General features: G+C 38.7%; 1 protein-coding gene across 1 annotated transcript in view; it reads right to left on the bottom strand.

Moving 5' to 3' along the window:
• The window catches only part of LOC101526410 (phospholipid-transporting ATPase ABCA3-like), a 60,041-nt gene that overhangs the window by 28,861 nt on the left and 15,015 nt on the right, over window positions 1-16,165 (bottom strand). The window contains exons 9-15 of the mRNA XM_058681090.1: window positions 14,300-14,473; window positions 13,394-13,572; window positions 10,315-10,449; window positions 4,461-4,590; window positions 2,019-2,173; window positions 1,632-1,787; window positions 709-919 (exon numbers count right to left, since the gene is read on the bottom strand). Coding sequence (XP_058537073.1) covers window positions 709-919; window positions 1,632-1,787; window positions 2,019-2,173; window positions 4,461-4,590; window positions 10,315-10,449; window positions 13,394-13,572; window positions 14,300-14,473 — 1,140 coding nt within the window. The remainder of the gene's footprint in view (window positions 1-708; window positions 920-1,631; window positions 1,788-2,018; window positions 2,174-4,460; window positions 4,591-10,314; window positions 10,450-13,393; window positions 13,573-14,299; window positions 14,474-16,165) is intronic.

Raw genomic sequence — 16,165 nt, 5'->3', positions numbered from 1 at the left:
TGAAGTAAAATGAGTATATATAATTGCAAAAAAATTATTAAACATAATTTACTTCAATTTAAAGAGTCCTCACCTTCTAGAGAAGGTGATGAAGAATTTATTTTACATTAATCTAGAATGTATGAGAAAAATACAAAAATATGAAATATTGATCATGAAAATGGCGAAATTTTATTTAGGAGGTCAAAGAAGACTGATGCATAATGAATCCTAATAATTACCAAAGAGACTTTAGGAAGCTGTTAGGATGCATTTAAAAAATTCTTTAGATTGGAAAAACTCTTCAGAGCAGAATTAATTTAATAAGGATTTAAGAAACAAGAAACCAGAAACAGAGGTATCTGGTACTCTACAAATGCTCTATAATCCATCACTCTAAATCAATCGATTTACCCACCCACCTACCTATCTTGCCAACCACCTATTTCAGAAAAGAGATAGATTAAATTTAATTTTAAGTAGAAGCCATATGGTAGACACAAACATGAACAATGGAGAACACAGTAAATATAAAAGTGGGAAACAATTTTGAAGTTTGAAGAGAATATGAGTCTTACTTCAAAAGGGCTTATAGTTGAAAGTTTAGCATGGTAGAGGGATTAACTGAAGTACTGGGTAGATAGTCAATAGTGAAAATTACAAGGACATTATTAATACTTATTGTATTATCAAGGCATCAATATCCTAGGCATGATCAAAAAGACATACCATATAATTTTTTCAGGAAAATTGAAGATCCATAGCACCGCAAGTATCCCTGAACCATGATGGCGATGCGGTCACCCAGAACGTCAGCTTCATCCATGTAGTGGGTGGTCAGTAACATGGTACGGTTCTCTTTATAGTTCTGAAGGAGATCCCAGGTGGCCTGCCTCGAGGCTGGGTCCATGCCGGATGTTGGTTCATCAAGTATTACCACCTGACGACCGGGAAGACAATTCAATGACCATTGTAAATATTATGTCTAGGTGCCAATAGTGTCTTCCCAGTCATGGGTTTCTTTTGGCTTTGCTTTTTCAGTTACTTGCTCAACTAAGGCAGTAAGTCAAGGTAATGAGATAAGAAAAGACAGTAAATGTGGAAAACATTGAAATTAGGAATGTTAGAATAATTCTAACCATTTGATCATTTCATAGAAATGAGACTGATAATGTGAACTCTTCACTGATTTTCTTTTTTTTTTTAAAGATTTATTCATTTTTTTTATTACAGCCAGATACACACAGAGGAGGAGAGACAGAGAGGAAAGATCCTCCGTCCCATGATTCACTCCCCAAGTGAGCCACAACGGGCCGGTGCGCTCCAATCCGAAGCCGGGAACCTGGAACCTCTTCTGGGTTTCCCACGCGGGTGCAGGGTCCCAATGCATTGGGCCGTCCTCAACTGCTTTCCCAGGCCACAAGCAGGGAGCTGGATGGGAAGTGGAGCTGCCGGGATTAGAACCGGCGCCCATATGGGATCCCGGGGCTTTCAAGGCGAGGACTTTAGCCGCTAGGCCACGCCGCCGGGCCCTCTTCACTGAGGAGGTTGCTTCTAAGATGTTAGATCCATAACAGCTCCCAAATTTGGGTTGCCAAGTATTTTAGGCAGTTGTAACATACAATGGAGCTAAAATTTTAGTTTTGTTTTACCTTGGAGTCCCCTATAAGTGCTATAATGATGGAAAGTTTGCGCTGCATTCCTCCACTCAGTGACTTTGAAAACATATCACGCTTTTCCAGCAGGTTAAAAGCAGACAGCATGTGTTCAGTCTCCTCTAGACACTGCTCTTGAGATACTCCTTTTATCTAGAAAAGGGTCAGATTAGATGGGTGCTTCCAACTCCATTCTTAGAAATATTTCACATCAGCTCTTTCCTAAAATCATTTATATGGTGATTTATTCCCTTTGTCACTCTTACATCTAAAGGAAAATCCAACAGAAGTCAGTCTCAACTTTTATAAGGATATTTCTAGTTGCTAAACTACAAGTACATAAATGGGAGTAGGGGGTGTAAAGAAAGATCCTCTTCGGCTCACCGCACAATAGAATTGAAGGTGTTCTGACACTGTCAAGTAATCAAACAACAAATTCTGTTGGGGACATATCCCCAGTGATTTTCTGATCTCAGTCATCTGGGTTGAGATGTCATATCCATAAATGTAGGCCTGTCCACTAGTAGGAGGATAGAGACCTAGAATCAAGAATATATGGACAGCAAAAGCTTTTCTGAGAGAATTTCACAACTAACTACTTACTAGCACTTCAATTCTTAAATATGCATGTGGATTATTCATTAGATTGAGCAATATATCTCACATAGGAGAAAAATCCAAAAAATGCTGATATTTTGGGGACATTAAAAAATACTTTATTTCTTACTTTTCTATATCTTTATGTTCTAATTTTCAGCAAAAAAATCATTTGAATAATAAGCACTGCCATCAGTCATTTGGTGACAGTTATGAATTAAGTTATAATCTGTACACTGCCTTAGACTACGACAAATCCTTAAATTCTGAAAATTCAGGGCAGTAAAACCATTACCCTTAGAAAATTTAAAATCCAGTTAGAGGAAACAGCACATAGTAACCTCAAATACACTTAAAATCATTCAAAAACATGTAATAGCACATCATCCATAGCTGTTACAGTTGATTAAATTCAAATGGGGAAAATGTCATTTTAAATCTGGTAATTTGGTAATCCTATTACAAAAACATTACCAAGAAGCCAGATGTGTTCAGAGATATCCATTATAAGAGACCATATGTCCCAAATTGCTCCTGTTTTCCTAAGTCTCATTCATTTGACATTTGTTTCACTTATCATTTCTAGCCAGTTACTGTAATTTTAATTGCTTTAATGTGAGATTATTTGACCCTTTCAATTCTAGTTTCTGTGAAAGACTTTTCAATTTTGGCTTTAGTAACTGAATCTGCTTTATTTCTCCTGGCTCACCTCATTAAACTTTGTTACTTCTAATATTTATTAAAAAGAACATATTTTTTCATTCACTTTCTGTAGTATTTTATTATTCCCAATTTTGTTCACTTGTATAATCTATATGTATTTTCCTCAACTTGCTTTCAGTTTAATTATTTTCCTAAAATGCAGTCACTTATAGTCAGAAAAATTATGACTCATGACAAAATTGTGGTATGTTGTATCTTGATTTATATCAAATATGTCCTAATTTTCTCTCTGATTTTTTTCTTTGATCATGGGTACTTAGAGAAAATTTCCACAAATCTGTAAATTTCCAAAATTTATGTCACTAATTTACAACTACTCATTGTGATGATAAACTAACTACACGTTCTGAGGTTCAAATATTTTAAATGTGTTGAGGCTTGTTTCATTGCTTATTCTATCACCTATGCTGGAGAATGTTCTATGTGTGTGGTTGAAAGAAATGTTTCGGAATATTCTCCAGTTATTTTTAGAATCATATACCTGTTCCCATTGTTTACCTGTTAACATTTGTGGAAAACCTATTAGCCTTTGTAACTTTGAACATAAAACGTGTATCTTGCAGACGGCATAAACCTGTATTTACTTTTTAACCCAGACTCATCATTCCTGCTTTTTGTTCAGGTTATCTGTATTTATATTTAACATAATTGCTGATATACTTGAATTTGTTTCTGCCATTTTATTTTTTGTTTCTCTATCTCTACTTGATTGCTATCTTTTGCATTAAAAACATTTTTTTTTGCGTGTGTAATCTTTTAATTCCTTTGGCGACTTTCATTTATTTTGCTAGTGGTTCCTCTACAATTTGCTATAGTTTATCTTGTCAGAATCTACAGATCAAATTTATAATAACTTAACTCCACAGAATTATATAACAATTCTACACAGCCCTATTCTCTTTTCTTTTTTTAAAAAGATTTTTTAAAAATTTGAGAGGCAGGGGCTCGGCAGCGTGGCCTAGTGGCTAAGGTCCTCGCCTTGATCCCATATGGCCGCTGGTTCTGATCCCGGCAGCTCCACTTCCTCTCTCTCTCTCCTCCTCTCAGTATATCTGACTTTGTAATAAAAATAAAAATAAATCTTTAAAAAAAAATTGAGAGGCAGAATTGCAGGAATGAGGGACACACACACACACACACACACACACACAATCTTTCATACTCCGGTTCACTTCTCAGATCCCCTCAACAGCCAGGGCTGGCTAGGTCAAAGACAGCAGCCAGAAGCTTCAGCTAAGCCAATTGAATCGCTGCCAGTCTTGCCACTCCAAGCATGATGAGGTCTTTGAAGAATCCACTGACTGACATGTCCATCATAGAGTCTGGATTGACCTTTTTTTGTAATCATATAATAATCCCCAAAGGAATATTAAATTTAATCATTTGCCAACTTTAAAGTTTACAATACTAAGCTATGTGTTTCTGAAATGACCATATAGCACAGGATAATGGAAAGCCTCACCATTTCTATATAAAACCACTCTTTAAATAGAATTGAAGACCTACCTGACAGAATTGACAGAGTAGTGGATTTTCCTGCCCCATTGTGTCCTAGAAGAACAGTGATCTGCCCTTCATACAAATTTAGAGACAGTTCCTTTATAGCTACTTTCATAGTGCCCTTATGGTAGAATACCTATGGGGGGGAGGGAAGCCACAAATGCTAATTTTATATCTATCACAATTATTTTGGAGCAAGAGCTCGTATCAGCTATCTATAGAAGAAACAATGCTATATGATTGATCTCATGAGAAAAAATAAAATTGTGAATCAATGAGTTTGTAAAAAAAGGAAAAAAGTAAAAATATTTGAAGACACAACAGGTACCTTACAACTTCATAGAATTACAAATATCTCCTGAGTATTCTTATTCATTCCTGCTTTGTTTCAGCTGTCATCTTAAAACTGATAATATCACACTGTTCTTCAGCCAGTCTGCCTAATTTGGAGGAATGGCCAATTCAAAACTTACACATGGATGTTCACCCCAATTTCCTTAACATGTAGACAACAAAGAACACCATTCCTATGCTAGTGGCAAACAGAAGTTGAACCATTTACTTTTCTTGAACAAATGAGAGAAGAGAGGCAATCAACTAGCTTAAAATTTAAGCAAAGATACCTTTAATGAGAGGTGGTATATGAATATCTGCTTACCTGGAGCAGATATGGATGTATGGATGCTATTTATGCCTCTAAGACAATTTTGACAAAATTTTCAATACATTGGAAGCAAAGAAATATTAAAATGCAAAGGAATAGTATTAAAACCCATGTCAGCTGGCATGACCTAGTAGGTAAGCTGCTTCCTAAAATACCAGCACTCCACCTATGTTCAAGTCCTAGCTGCTCCTCTCCCAATCCAGCCCCCGGCTAATATTTGTCGGGGGAGGCAGCAAAAGTTGACTCCAGTGCCAATGGATGGGAGGTCCCTCTCTCTGTCTCTCCATCACTCCTTCTCTGCCTTTCAGAGAAATAAATACAAACAAAATCTAGTTCAGAATTAAGTCACATATTCCTTCCAATACAATTTATTAATCACGAATAAAAGCGAATATCTTGCTTAACCGAAAATAAGACATTATTTCCTTTCTACCCCAAATGGTAGTTTTTCCCTTACCTTTATTCATCTTGCTATTTTCCTAGACTTAAGCATAAGGTTTGTGTAACTGCTTATGAGATTTCTGCTTAGATGAATGTCTAAAGCGCTTATGCTCAAAATGGAGCTCTTCAGTTTATACACCTATACTTAGAACCCAAGCCCCTCCGCCTTTTTTTTTTTTTTTACAATATGATCAAATAGAAGTGCCCAGCATTCACCTTCTCACACATGTAAGAGAACCAAAATGACAAATAAGTAGCTACATTTTTAGGTAAGTGCCTGAAAAAGAATACAGTAACTCAGTAAAGCAGTCAAAAGAATTGAGAAGGAACAAAGTTAACATGCAAACAAATCCCTAACCTGATGGTCAGAATTCCCGTTTCTTAGCAGATCCCAACTACCTGGACACCTTGCACTAGTAATCGTAGCAACAGGAAGAATTTATGTTATCACAGAGTAAGGAGCCCAGTAAAGGAGAGCTACCTGCAGAATTCATGGTGGCTTTTAACAAGAAAATAAAAACATAGGTTACCCCCACAAAATCACAGATGTGGTAGTGTTTCACCATCAAGAGAAAGGATCCACCGATGGAATCCCTCCAGCTGTACAATACGGAATTCTCTGCATAACCACTTTCCCTGGGGCACCACAGACATCCCACCTTATTAGCAAAAAAGTCTGTAGTTTCATTGATCCAACGTGATTCAGCAGAGCAACAGTGACCCCTAGCATCATCTCTTGCACAGCACTCTATATTACATGGGACAGTAGAGGCAGAACAGAAGTGTGATCCTGCTCCCAGGACTCTATTAGCAAAGCACCTGCCCTTTCAGACTTGTGGACTGTCTCTCCACAGTCCTTCTACCCTGGACACCACTGACTACTACTAGGATCTTACCCACTGGGACTCCTGGCCACAGATTTTATGACCATTGTCTGTTCTGTTTCCCAAATGCGTTCAGAAATGTACTTGTGCTCAAAAATGTTCACATCTGGCAAATTCTCAGTCCCGGTGCTAACTCCATGGTTCAGCCTGCAGCTGAGGGCATGAATAACGCTACCCTTGGCACTAGCATCATTCCCAAGGCTCTGGATACTGTCACACGTAGCAGCTGGGGTCTGCAGCTAGCCTAATTCTTGTGCCAGTCAGGACTGTTTCTTCTTCTTTTTTTAAAACAAGATTTGTTTATTTTTATTGGAAAGTCAGATTTACAGAAAGAAGGAGACAAAGAGAAAGATCTTCCGTCTGCTGGTTGACTCTCCAAGCAGCCACAATGGCTGGAACTGAGCCAATCAGAAGCCAAGAGCCAGAAGCTTCTTCTGGGTCTCCCATGTGGGTGCAGGGTCCCAAGATTTTGGCAAGCACGAGAACCAGGGCAGGGGGAGGTTCTGGTAGGGGTTATTGTGGGACCTGCCAGCTGGCGCTGCAACCTAGCCTGGCTGACCCGCACCCATTCTGACTCTTGTGCATGCCAGTGGGTATGGCAGCCCGCCCTGGACTGGACTGCCCCTTGTCCTAGTCTCACAATCACCAGTGGAAGCAGCAGCCTGATAAGGGAGAACCCGAAGTTCCCCTAACAGGTCCACTCCCAGCCCTGGTGTCCACTCACACACCTGAGTGTTCTATCAGGTGCTGCAGCCCACTCTGAGATGGCCTGCCCCTAGTCTCCACATTTGCCAGCAGGTGTTGCAGCCTGGTTCAACCCATCCCACCTCCAGACCCAGCTCTTGCTGGCAGGTACAGCAGCCTAGACTAGTGTGGCCCACCTCCAGCCCTCATGTGATCTGGCAGGTATTGAAATTCAACATGACCTGGCCTGCACCACTCAGCTGCTGATGCCTGTGTGGTAGACAGCATGTCCAGATGCACATGGGGGACATGGTGGTCAGCTAATCTAGGCCAGCAGAGGATGGAGGATGGAAAGCAGAACAGGTTGGATAATTCTTCTGGCCAAGCTTTGCATTATGTTCCGGAGTCTGTGGATACACTAAGGTAGACTTTATCAATTAACAAACTTTGGAAAGATTTTCTCAACCCTGGCACATCAAAACCAACAAGTTCTCAGAACTATCAAAACTACTCAAGTAACACCCTCAGAACACTCTTCCCCACATCATCGAGGTCTCGAAGGCATCATCCAATGACTGCCCCCAGGGTGATGATGTAGTTTGACAGCAAGGAGCAGCCCTCTGTCCCTTCTCCTTTGCAGAGTCAAGACAAAACAAAGCTAATGTTTCAGAGTCCTAGATTTCTCATCCTATGTCTCAGTACCACTGATTTACAATAATACTCTTATTGATCTTCAGACTTTTGGCTAAGATCAAGTGTATAATAACACTCTGAATTCAGATGAGATCGGGCGTGTTAATAGTGGTATGACCGTAGACAACACTCTGAATTCAAATAGCTGAGAATTTAACTTTATCTAGAGTTTTATTCTTTTTTTTTTTTTAAGAAAAGATTCATTTATTTTTCTTGGAAAGGCAGATTTACAGAGAGAGAGAGATGGTGAGACAGAGAGAAAGATTTTCCACGTGCTGGTTCACTCCACAAGTAGCTGCAATGGCTGGAGCTGAGCCAATCTGAAGCCCAGAGCTTCTTCCAGGTCTCCCATTTGGGTTTAGGGTCCCAAGGCTTTGGACCATCCTCCACTGCTTTTCCAGACCACAAGCAGAGAGCTGGATGGGAAGTAGGGCAGTCAGGACATGAACTGGTGCCCATACGGGATTCTGGTGCATGCGAGGTGAGGACTTCAGCTACTAGGCTACCATACCAAGCCCTAGAGTTTTATTCTTATGAGTCAGCTTAAAGCTTAGGTCTCAGCCTTCTCTGCCCTTCAGTTGCTGAGGATGAAAATCTCTTTCTATATTTTCTGAAAGACTCACTAAATTTCACATTGGACTCAATTTCACACTTGTCCTCAGATGATTAATCACATAGAGCCTTTCAGCCTTTGTCTCCAGAGTAAAATTTCTCCCCAACAATTGCCATCAAATTACAAATGACTAATTTCCTCATAATTTCAAGTGCTGGATACATGTTACTAGCTAGTGAGCTTCGTTGCCTTGGTATACCATCTTAATTCACTATCTATGAACACTATATTGCTACTTTCTACCCAAATGTACTCTCAGGTTATCATTCACTTATTCAACTAACTCAGGCTATCAACAATCACTAGTTAACTTTCCCCTAAAATACAGTCTAAGGTATAAGTTGACATACATACAGGAAGAAGACAATTAGTACACAGGAGTGCTTTTGAGACAAACATCTGTGAAAATAAGAGAACAATATAGATATGGGGAAAAGACTAGTTGGGCTTCATTACTATAACAACAAGATCAACTGGACAAGTTCTATGGCTTGAAATACCATTAAGAACAGACTTAGGACAGATGAAAGAGCAAGACCTTTAAAAGTCCATCTTGAATATTTATTGAATAAATTCGCCAGAGAAACAGGCGAAATTTGGACAAGGCAGTTCTATTCAGCAATTACTATTAAAGAGAGTGACCAGCATCCACATGGCTGTTTGCTGAGGGACTTCATTGTACACCCTATCTGAAAATTCTCACTTTGCCATCTTACTCTTAACTGCTACATCATCACCCCACTTATATTCATATTGGTGTTTACTATGTACTATAAACATCTTGCTTGTTCATTTGATTGCTAACCCAGTTTAATCACACTAGAATCTAAGTTTCTTGTGGGCACAGATCTTATCTCATTTTTCATCACTATATCAGTACCTAGAACTCTTTCCAGTAACCAACCCCTTCCATCAACCTACTTCACAGGCTAATAATATTCACACAAATGTTTCAGATAAGTAGATTTTCCTGAAGGTATCAGGTAAAATATTGAGTTTTACCAAAAATTTAGACACCACGTAATATAATGAAGGCAACAAGGGATAAAAGAGCTTAAATACTCCAAAAGTCAGTCAATTTTCAAGTCTCATGGTTTTTCCAAGTTATGAAAGTAGGGGCTCAGATCAATACTTCTTGCCTGCAAATTATCTAGATAAACTAAGAGAACCAACTGTCTCTCCTGATACACACTCAAGCAGAGGACATTTCAAGCGGATGTATGTAAACCATTTGTGAGCAGAGATCAATGTTATTATAGTCAAATCACAAAGGCTCCACTAGGTTCTAACTTTTAAAATAAGACCTACTGTACAAGATATTGTTATATTTCACAAAGAACTTCATTCAATTCTGGAAGAAAGAGAAAATGTAGCTTTTATTATATACTACATACATCTTGATCTTTCTTAAAGGGAATAAAAATGATGGCTAAGACCTTTTGGTAACAAATGATATTTTCTTTTTTTTTTTTTTAAAGATTTATTCATTTTATTACAGCCAGATATATACAGAGGAGGAGAGACAGAGAGGAAGATCCTCCATCCGATGTTTCACTCCCCAAGTGAGCCGCAACGGGTCGATGCACGCCAATCCGAAGCCGGGAACCTGGAACCTCCCCCGGGTCTCCCACGCGGGTGCAGTGTCCCAAGGCATTGGGCCGTCCTCAACTGCCTTCCCAGGCCACAAGCAGGGAGCTGGATGGGAAGTGGAGCTGCCGGGATTAGAACCGGCGCCCGTATGGGATCCTGGGGCGTTAAAGGCAAGGACCCTCAGCCGCTAGGCCACGCCGCCGGGCCCACAAATGATATTTTCTTGACATTTTCAGCAATGAATGTTTATAATACAATCACATGAAGAAAAAGAGATCTCTGAGACAATACCTTGTGCAAGTGTTTGATTGTGATACCTGTTACCAAACCAGTAGGTTCAGCTTCAAAATACTTGCTTTGGACTGGCTCATGAAATTGCTGTAATCCAGATGTTTCCACAGCTGGTTTCCCAGACCAGTAAGAGTACTATGAATGAAGTAAAAAAATATATATAATCACTGGCAGAGAACTTAATAACTCAGTATCAGAAAATATCTCTTGTCTTTTAGCTTTTGTATTGAGATGTATTACGGAAAACTTCCTGAGATTCAATTTTGCAACTATTTGGCTATAGTTTGGTTCCATAGGGCACAAACCAGACTATTATATTAAAATCATGGCAGGGATAAATACCACCTGATACGGGTGAATGATCTGCCTAATGTACTGTTATTTCATATTGGCTAGTATTTTGTTCAGGATCTTTGTGTCTATGTTCATCAGGGATATCAGTCTGTAGTTTTCTCTTTCTGTTGCATCTGTATCTGGATTTTGTATTATGGTGATACTGTCCCCATAGAAAGAGTTTGGAAGGACCACCTCCATTTCTATTGTTTGGAATTGCTTGTAGAGAATTGGGGTAAGTTCTTCTTGAAACATTTCGTAGAATTCTGCAGTGAAGCTATCTGGTGCAGGGCTTTTCTTGGTGGGGAGGGATTTAATTACTGATTCAATCTCAGTCCTTGTTACAGGTCTACTTAGATTATTAATTGCCTCATGATTCAGTTTTGGTAGACTGCATGTGTCCAAAAAATCTATCCATTTCTTCAAGGGCTTCTGATTTGTTGGCATATAGTTGCTTCTAATAGTTCCTAATAACTTTATGTATGTCTCCAAGGTATTTGTTATATTTCCTTTTTTGTCTCTGATCCTATTGATTCGTATCTTCTCCCTCCTTTTTTTGATTAGTTGGGCTACTGGAGTATCTATTTTGTTGATTTTCTTGAAGAAGCAGCTTTTTGATTCATTGATCTTGTGTATTGTTCTATTGGTCTCTATTTGGTTCAGTTCCTCCCTTATTTAGGTTATTTCTTTTTTCCCAATAATCTTGAGATTGTTTTGCTGTTATTTTTCTTGCTGCTTCAAATGTATGGTAAGCTAATTTATTTGGTGCTTTTCTAACTTCTTAACATAAGCATTGATTGAGATGAAATTTCCTCTTTACACTGCCTTGATTGTGTCCCATAAGTTTTGATATGTTGATGCCTTCATTATTTCAAGAAATTAAAAAATTTCCCCTTTGACTTCCTCCACGACCATAACATCATATTAATATCATATTATTTAGCCCCATCTTTGCATGTCTTTTGGGGGTATTTTGACTTACTGATATCCAGTTTCACTCCATGATGGTCTGAATTGGGGATACTCTAAATGTAAATTGATTTTTTTTCACATGCATATTTAAGGATCTTTTCCTTAGTTCATCTGAAGAGATTTTGATTATCATGTCGTGATAAGGTTCACTTTTTGAGATCTATTGGGAGTTATGTGCCCCTCCTGTATGTTGTTTCCCAGTTATTTTTCCACACTAGGGAAATTTTCTTTTACTATTTCATTGACTACATCTTTAAGCCCAGCTTCTTTTTCTGTGCCTTTTGGAACTCCCATAATTCTTATACTGACCCTTTAATACTGTCTCTTAAGTCTTGATTACATTTTTCAGCTTGACTCAGCTCGACTTCCAGCTTTTTGATTGTTTCCCCACTGTGGCAAGAAATATCTTCCAATTCTGAGTTTCTTTCTTGTGCCTCCTTCATTCTATTATGGAGACTTTCCACTGAATTTTAATTTGCTTCATTGTGTCCTTAATTTCTAACAATTCAGCTTGATTTTGTTTCATCGTTGCTATTTTCTGTGTGACATATTCCTTAAACTCCTTGAACTCTTGCATGTGCTTCTCTTGTATTCGCTTTAGAGCAGGTTCCTAACCTGTGTCACCCATAGGTCTACAGGTCAATTTTATTGATTGCGTTTGGCACCCAGTTCTTTGTTTGCAGTCACTTGGGCCTCTCCCTCCAGCAAGTTTCAGGTTTTGATTCTTGTGTTAGGTTTCAATCACCGTCTCTTGTAGCCCCAGCTCCTGGCTCACCAATCTTCACTTCTGTGATCCTATGCAGGGGATGCACTATTCCTTGTACAACCTTTCTCTCACTTCTGGTGTAAGCAGTTTCTAGAATTAGGGAGATGCCAGATGTCCTAAATAATTGGTTTGTTGGTGGTGCTGATTTTGCCAGAACCTGCCTGCTGTTAGCTCTGAGGGCCACCCAGACCTATTTTTAGTGGAACCTGTAGAATGCAAAGTCAGTACTTTTTTCCCTCTGGGTCTAGTGCAACGCAGGCACAGCTCGCTCTTATCCTTCCAGTATCACAATCTTTGCCTCACAACACAAATTGGTTCCTGAAGTGGCATTGTAGCAATATGGGCTGTGAAATTCACCCTGTTCCTGCACTGCCTTCTTGGGTTCTGCTGCTTTGTTTCTGCTGTGGTCAAATCAAACAAATCAGCAGGACAGGCCATTTTTTTGCCTGGGTTCACCTCCTGAACTCCCAGTGAAGTCCCTCCCACCCGATTGCCAGAGGAGCTCTGGCTGCTCAGTTTACCACTTGCTGACTGCTGCTGGAGTATTTGGTTACTGCAAAACTACTTCACTGTCACTGCTGCTTCCCTGTGTCCACAGGTCTCCAGGTACTCCTCTGCTGTCAGCCTGTCCTCTTCTATTTCCTGGAATGCACCCTCTCTGCTTCTTTCTGGCTAATCATTCTCTGTAAATTTAAACCTGCCCACACCCTATATACTATCCTGTCTCTCCCAGAGCCAGAAGCTTCTTCTGGATCTCCCACATAGGTGCAGGGTCCAATGGCTTTGGGCCATCCTATGTTGATTTCCCAGGCCACAGACAGGGAGCTGAATGAGAAGTGGGGCATCTGGGATACGAACTGGTGACCATATGGGATTCCAGTGCATACACGGTTAGGATTTAGCCACCAGGTTATTGTACCAGGCCCAACTCATGTTAGTTTCTAGATAATGAAAAATAAGTTCATCAGACCTTCTGCCTCTATAAATAATATTAGAATTAGAACTCACCTTCAAGAAAAAGTTCCATGGCTTTGGGATACCATACTTTCCAGGACATACAGCGTCTATATACCAAGCCACAAGGACATACAAGAAGGCATCAATTAGTAGCATTAACAGAACATAGGCAAATAAAAAGTTGTCATATCCGTTTTGTGAGAAGAGATTATTCCATTTAATTCCAGTTTCTAAGACATAAGAGAAGACATTAAGTGCCTGCTGAAACTAAAACAGAATTATGCTTCTGTATTGTAACTAAATAGTGAAAAAAAAATACCATACTAATGCTCTCTTGCGATTTATACCAGAGTCAAACATTTTCTTACACTCTCAGATTTAGGTTGGCCCACAGTACATCTGAGTTAGTAATCATATACTGTCCCCCTACTAGATTCTAAAAAAAGCCCTTTACTAGAAATGATTGAAACAAAAATCAAGCTTAGCAAAAATTTTGGAAAGTAGCTTTAAGAAAAATAAGCAAGTGTACAGGTTAAAATGGTGGTTCATCTCTCTTCACTTCTCCTCATAGTAAATATTCATGTTCACTGGCATTTATAACTTTAAAAAAAACATAATCACTGAAAAGTAAGAGTGGATTTTAACTACAAGACACAAGACTAAAATATTTTTTTAAATATATAATACACTGGAGACAAAAAAAGAGAAGGAATTGTGTCGTTTCACATCCCTCCAGTAGACAGAAGGTTGTAATTCCAAAAGGAGTAGAAAGAGGCATTACTACATTTGTAGTATGTGGAGAGCATGTGGCACCACGTACATGCTGCAAGTGGTGGTGTAAAGCACAAATTTTTGAAGGGCAGTTTAGCAGTATGAATCACTATCCAAACAAAGAATACACAGTAAAATTACAAAAATATCTGCTGGAACAGCGCAATGTATAAGGTCTATACTCACTCGTCATTTCTGATTCAACTATGAATTTAAATCCCAGTGCCAATGCATAATTTGAACTGAGACACCCCAACAGCTTCTGCAAGAATGTCAGCCTCCCATAGTCGGCTAACAGGTCAGCAGCTGGGAGATAGCTGAGAAAAAAACAGAAACCTCCCAAAGTGGCAGTGAAATAGGCTGCAAATAAAAAGTAGGTAATTTAGGTGTCTTAAATATAATAAAACATATATTTGCTTTAAGAATGTAAAAAAACAAAGTTCTATAAGAAATAGACACTTGACTTTTTTATTCCACATTGTTTCTCTCAGTACATAATATCTGGGACACGGTAAATGCTCAAAAATAAATAAGTAAAAGGCCAAAATGTGATAATTCAGGAGCCAATTGATTGTGGAATTTATCATTCTTCATGTATTGGCTATGAGCATTATATTACTTCATTAAAATGTATAGATTCATTTGTTATTACTCAGCATAAGTAATTTAAAATGTGAATATTGCTACTAGTACAATGTAGATTATGTTTCTAGATATTATAAGACTTAGTCTAAGTCATGCTACAGGGGACGGAGGAAAGAAGGATGGCCTAGAAAAGACAAAGTCAGTGTAAAAAACAGATGCAGCGTCAAATATTAGTAGTTTCACGGTGTGACTCGAATATCCAAAGAGACCACTTTATAAGACTGGAAATGCCTCAGTGTCAATAAAAAATGATGAAGAACAGAAATAAAAAAAAGAATATCGCACATGATCATAAAGAAGAGAAACACTATCACTTCATGTAGTGGCTACGAAACACTGTCACTGAGGATACTCAGAGGAGGGGAAACAGAGAGCAACATTTTCTGTCTCTTGATTCACTTCCCAAGTGGCCATAACAGCTGGAGCTGAGCCAATCCAAAGTCAGGAACCAGGAGTATCTTCTGGGTCTCCCATGTGGGTGCAGGGTCCCAAGATCTTGGGCCATCCTTGACTGCTTTCCTCGGCCACAAGCAGGGAGCTGGATGGAAAGCAGGGCTGCCAGGACACGAACCGATGCCCATAAGGTGTGTGCAAGGTGAGGACTTTAGCCACTAGGCTACACTATCAGGCCCTTTTATAACCTTTTTCAAGAGCAGAGGGAATGCTAAGTAATTTATAAAGTTAGCATGACTCAGAACAAAACCAGAAAAAAATGACAAGAAAAAAAAATCCCATAAACCAATAATATATCTCATAAATGTAAAAATATTTTATGCAATGGTAGAAAAATTAAAACAGTGCATAAACTAATTATATGCTAAAATCTACTGGGACAAAGTCAAGGTAGGTAAGGCTGGTTCAAAATTCAAAAATTCATTGATGGGGCAAGTGTTTGGTATAATGGCTAAATCATCACTTGTAATATCCAAATGTTGTATTAAAGTGCCTATATTCAAATCTGTTCTCCATTCCATATTCCAGCTAATGGTCCGCTTAAGAGTCAGCAGGTGTTGGTTCAAACAGTTGGGTCCTTACTATTCACATAGGAGACTCAGACCGAGTTCCTGGGCTTCAGCCTGGCCCACCTCAGGCTGTTGAGAATATTTGAGGAATGGACAAAGAAGTGTGAGATTTGCAAATAAAATATAAATAATATATAATTTTTAAAAAATCAATTACACTGACATGATAAAGGAGAAAAATAACATGATTATATCAATAGATACAGAAAAAGCATCTGATAAGATGCGACACTCATTTCTAAAAAAGTAGGAATAGAAGTGTGATATCTCAACTTGTTAAATGCTATCTACAAGAAGGACAGTATCTAATTTCAAGACTTAGTTTAATACTATGTTATAATAAAGATTATGCAATATTGGTCAAAGAATAGACAAATCAGTGAAA

This window comes from Ochotona princeps, chromosome 24 (genome assembly GCF_030435755.1).
Source record: "Ochotona princeps isolate mOchPri1 chromosome 24, mOchPri1.hap1, whole genome shotgun sequence".
NCBI classification, from domain to species: Eukaryota; Metazoa; Chordata; class Mammalia; order Lagomorpha; family Ochotonidae; genus Ochotona; species Ochotona princeps.
Note: the sequence above shows the minus strand (reverse complement) of the source record. Positions and strands in the feature narration are given on the sequence as shown.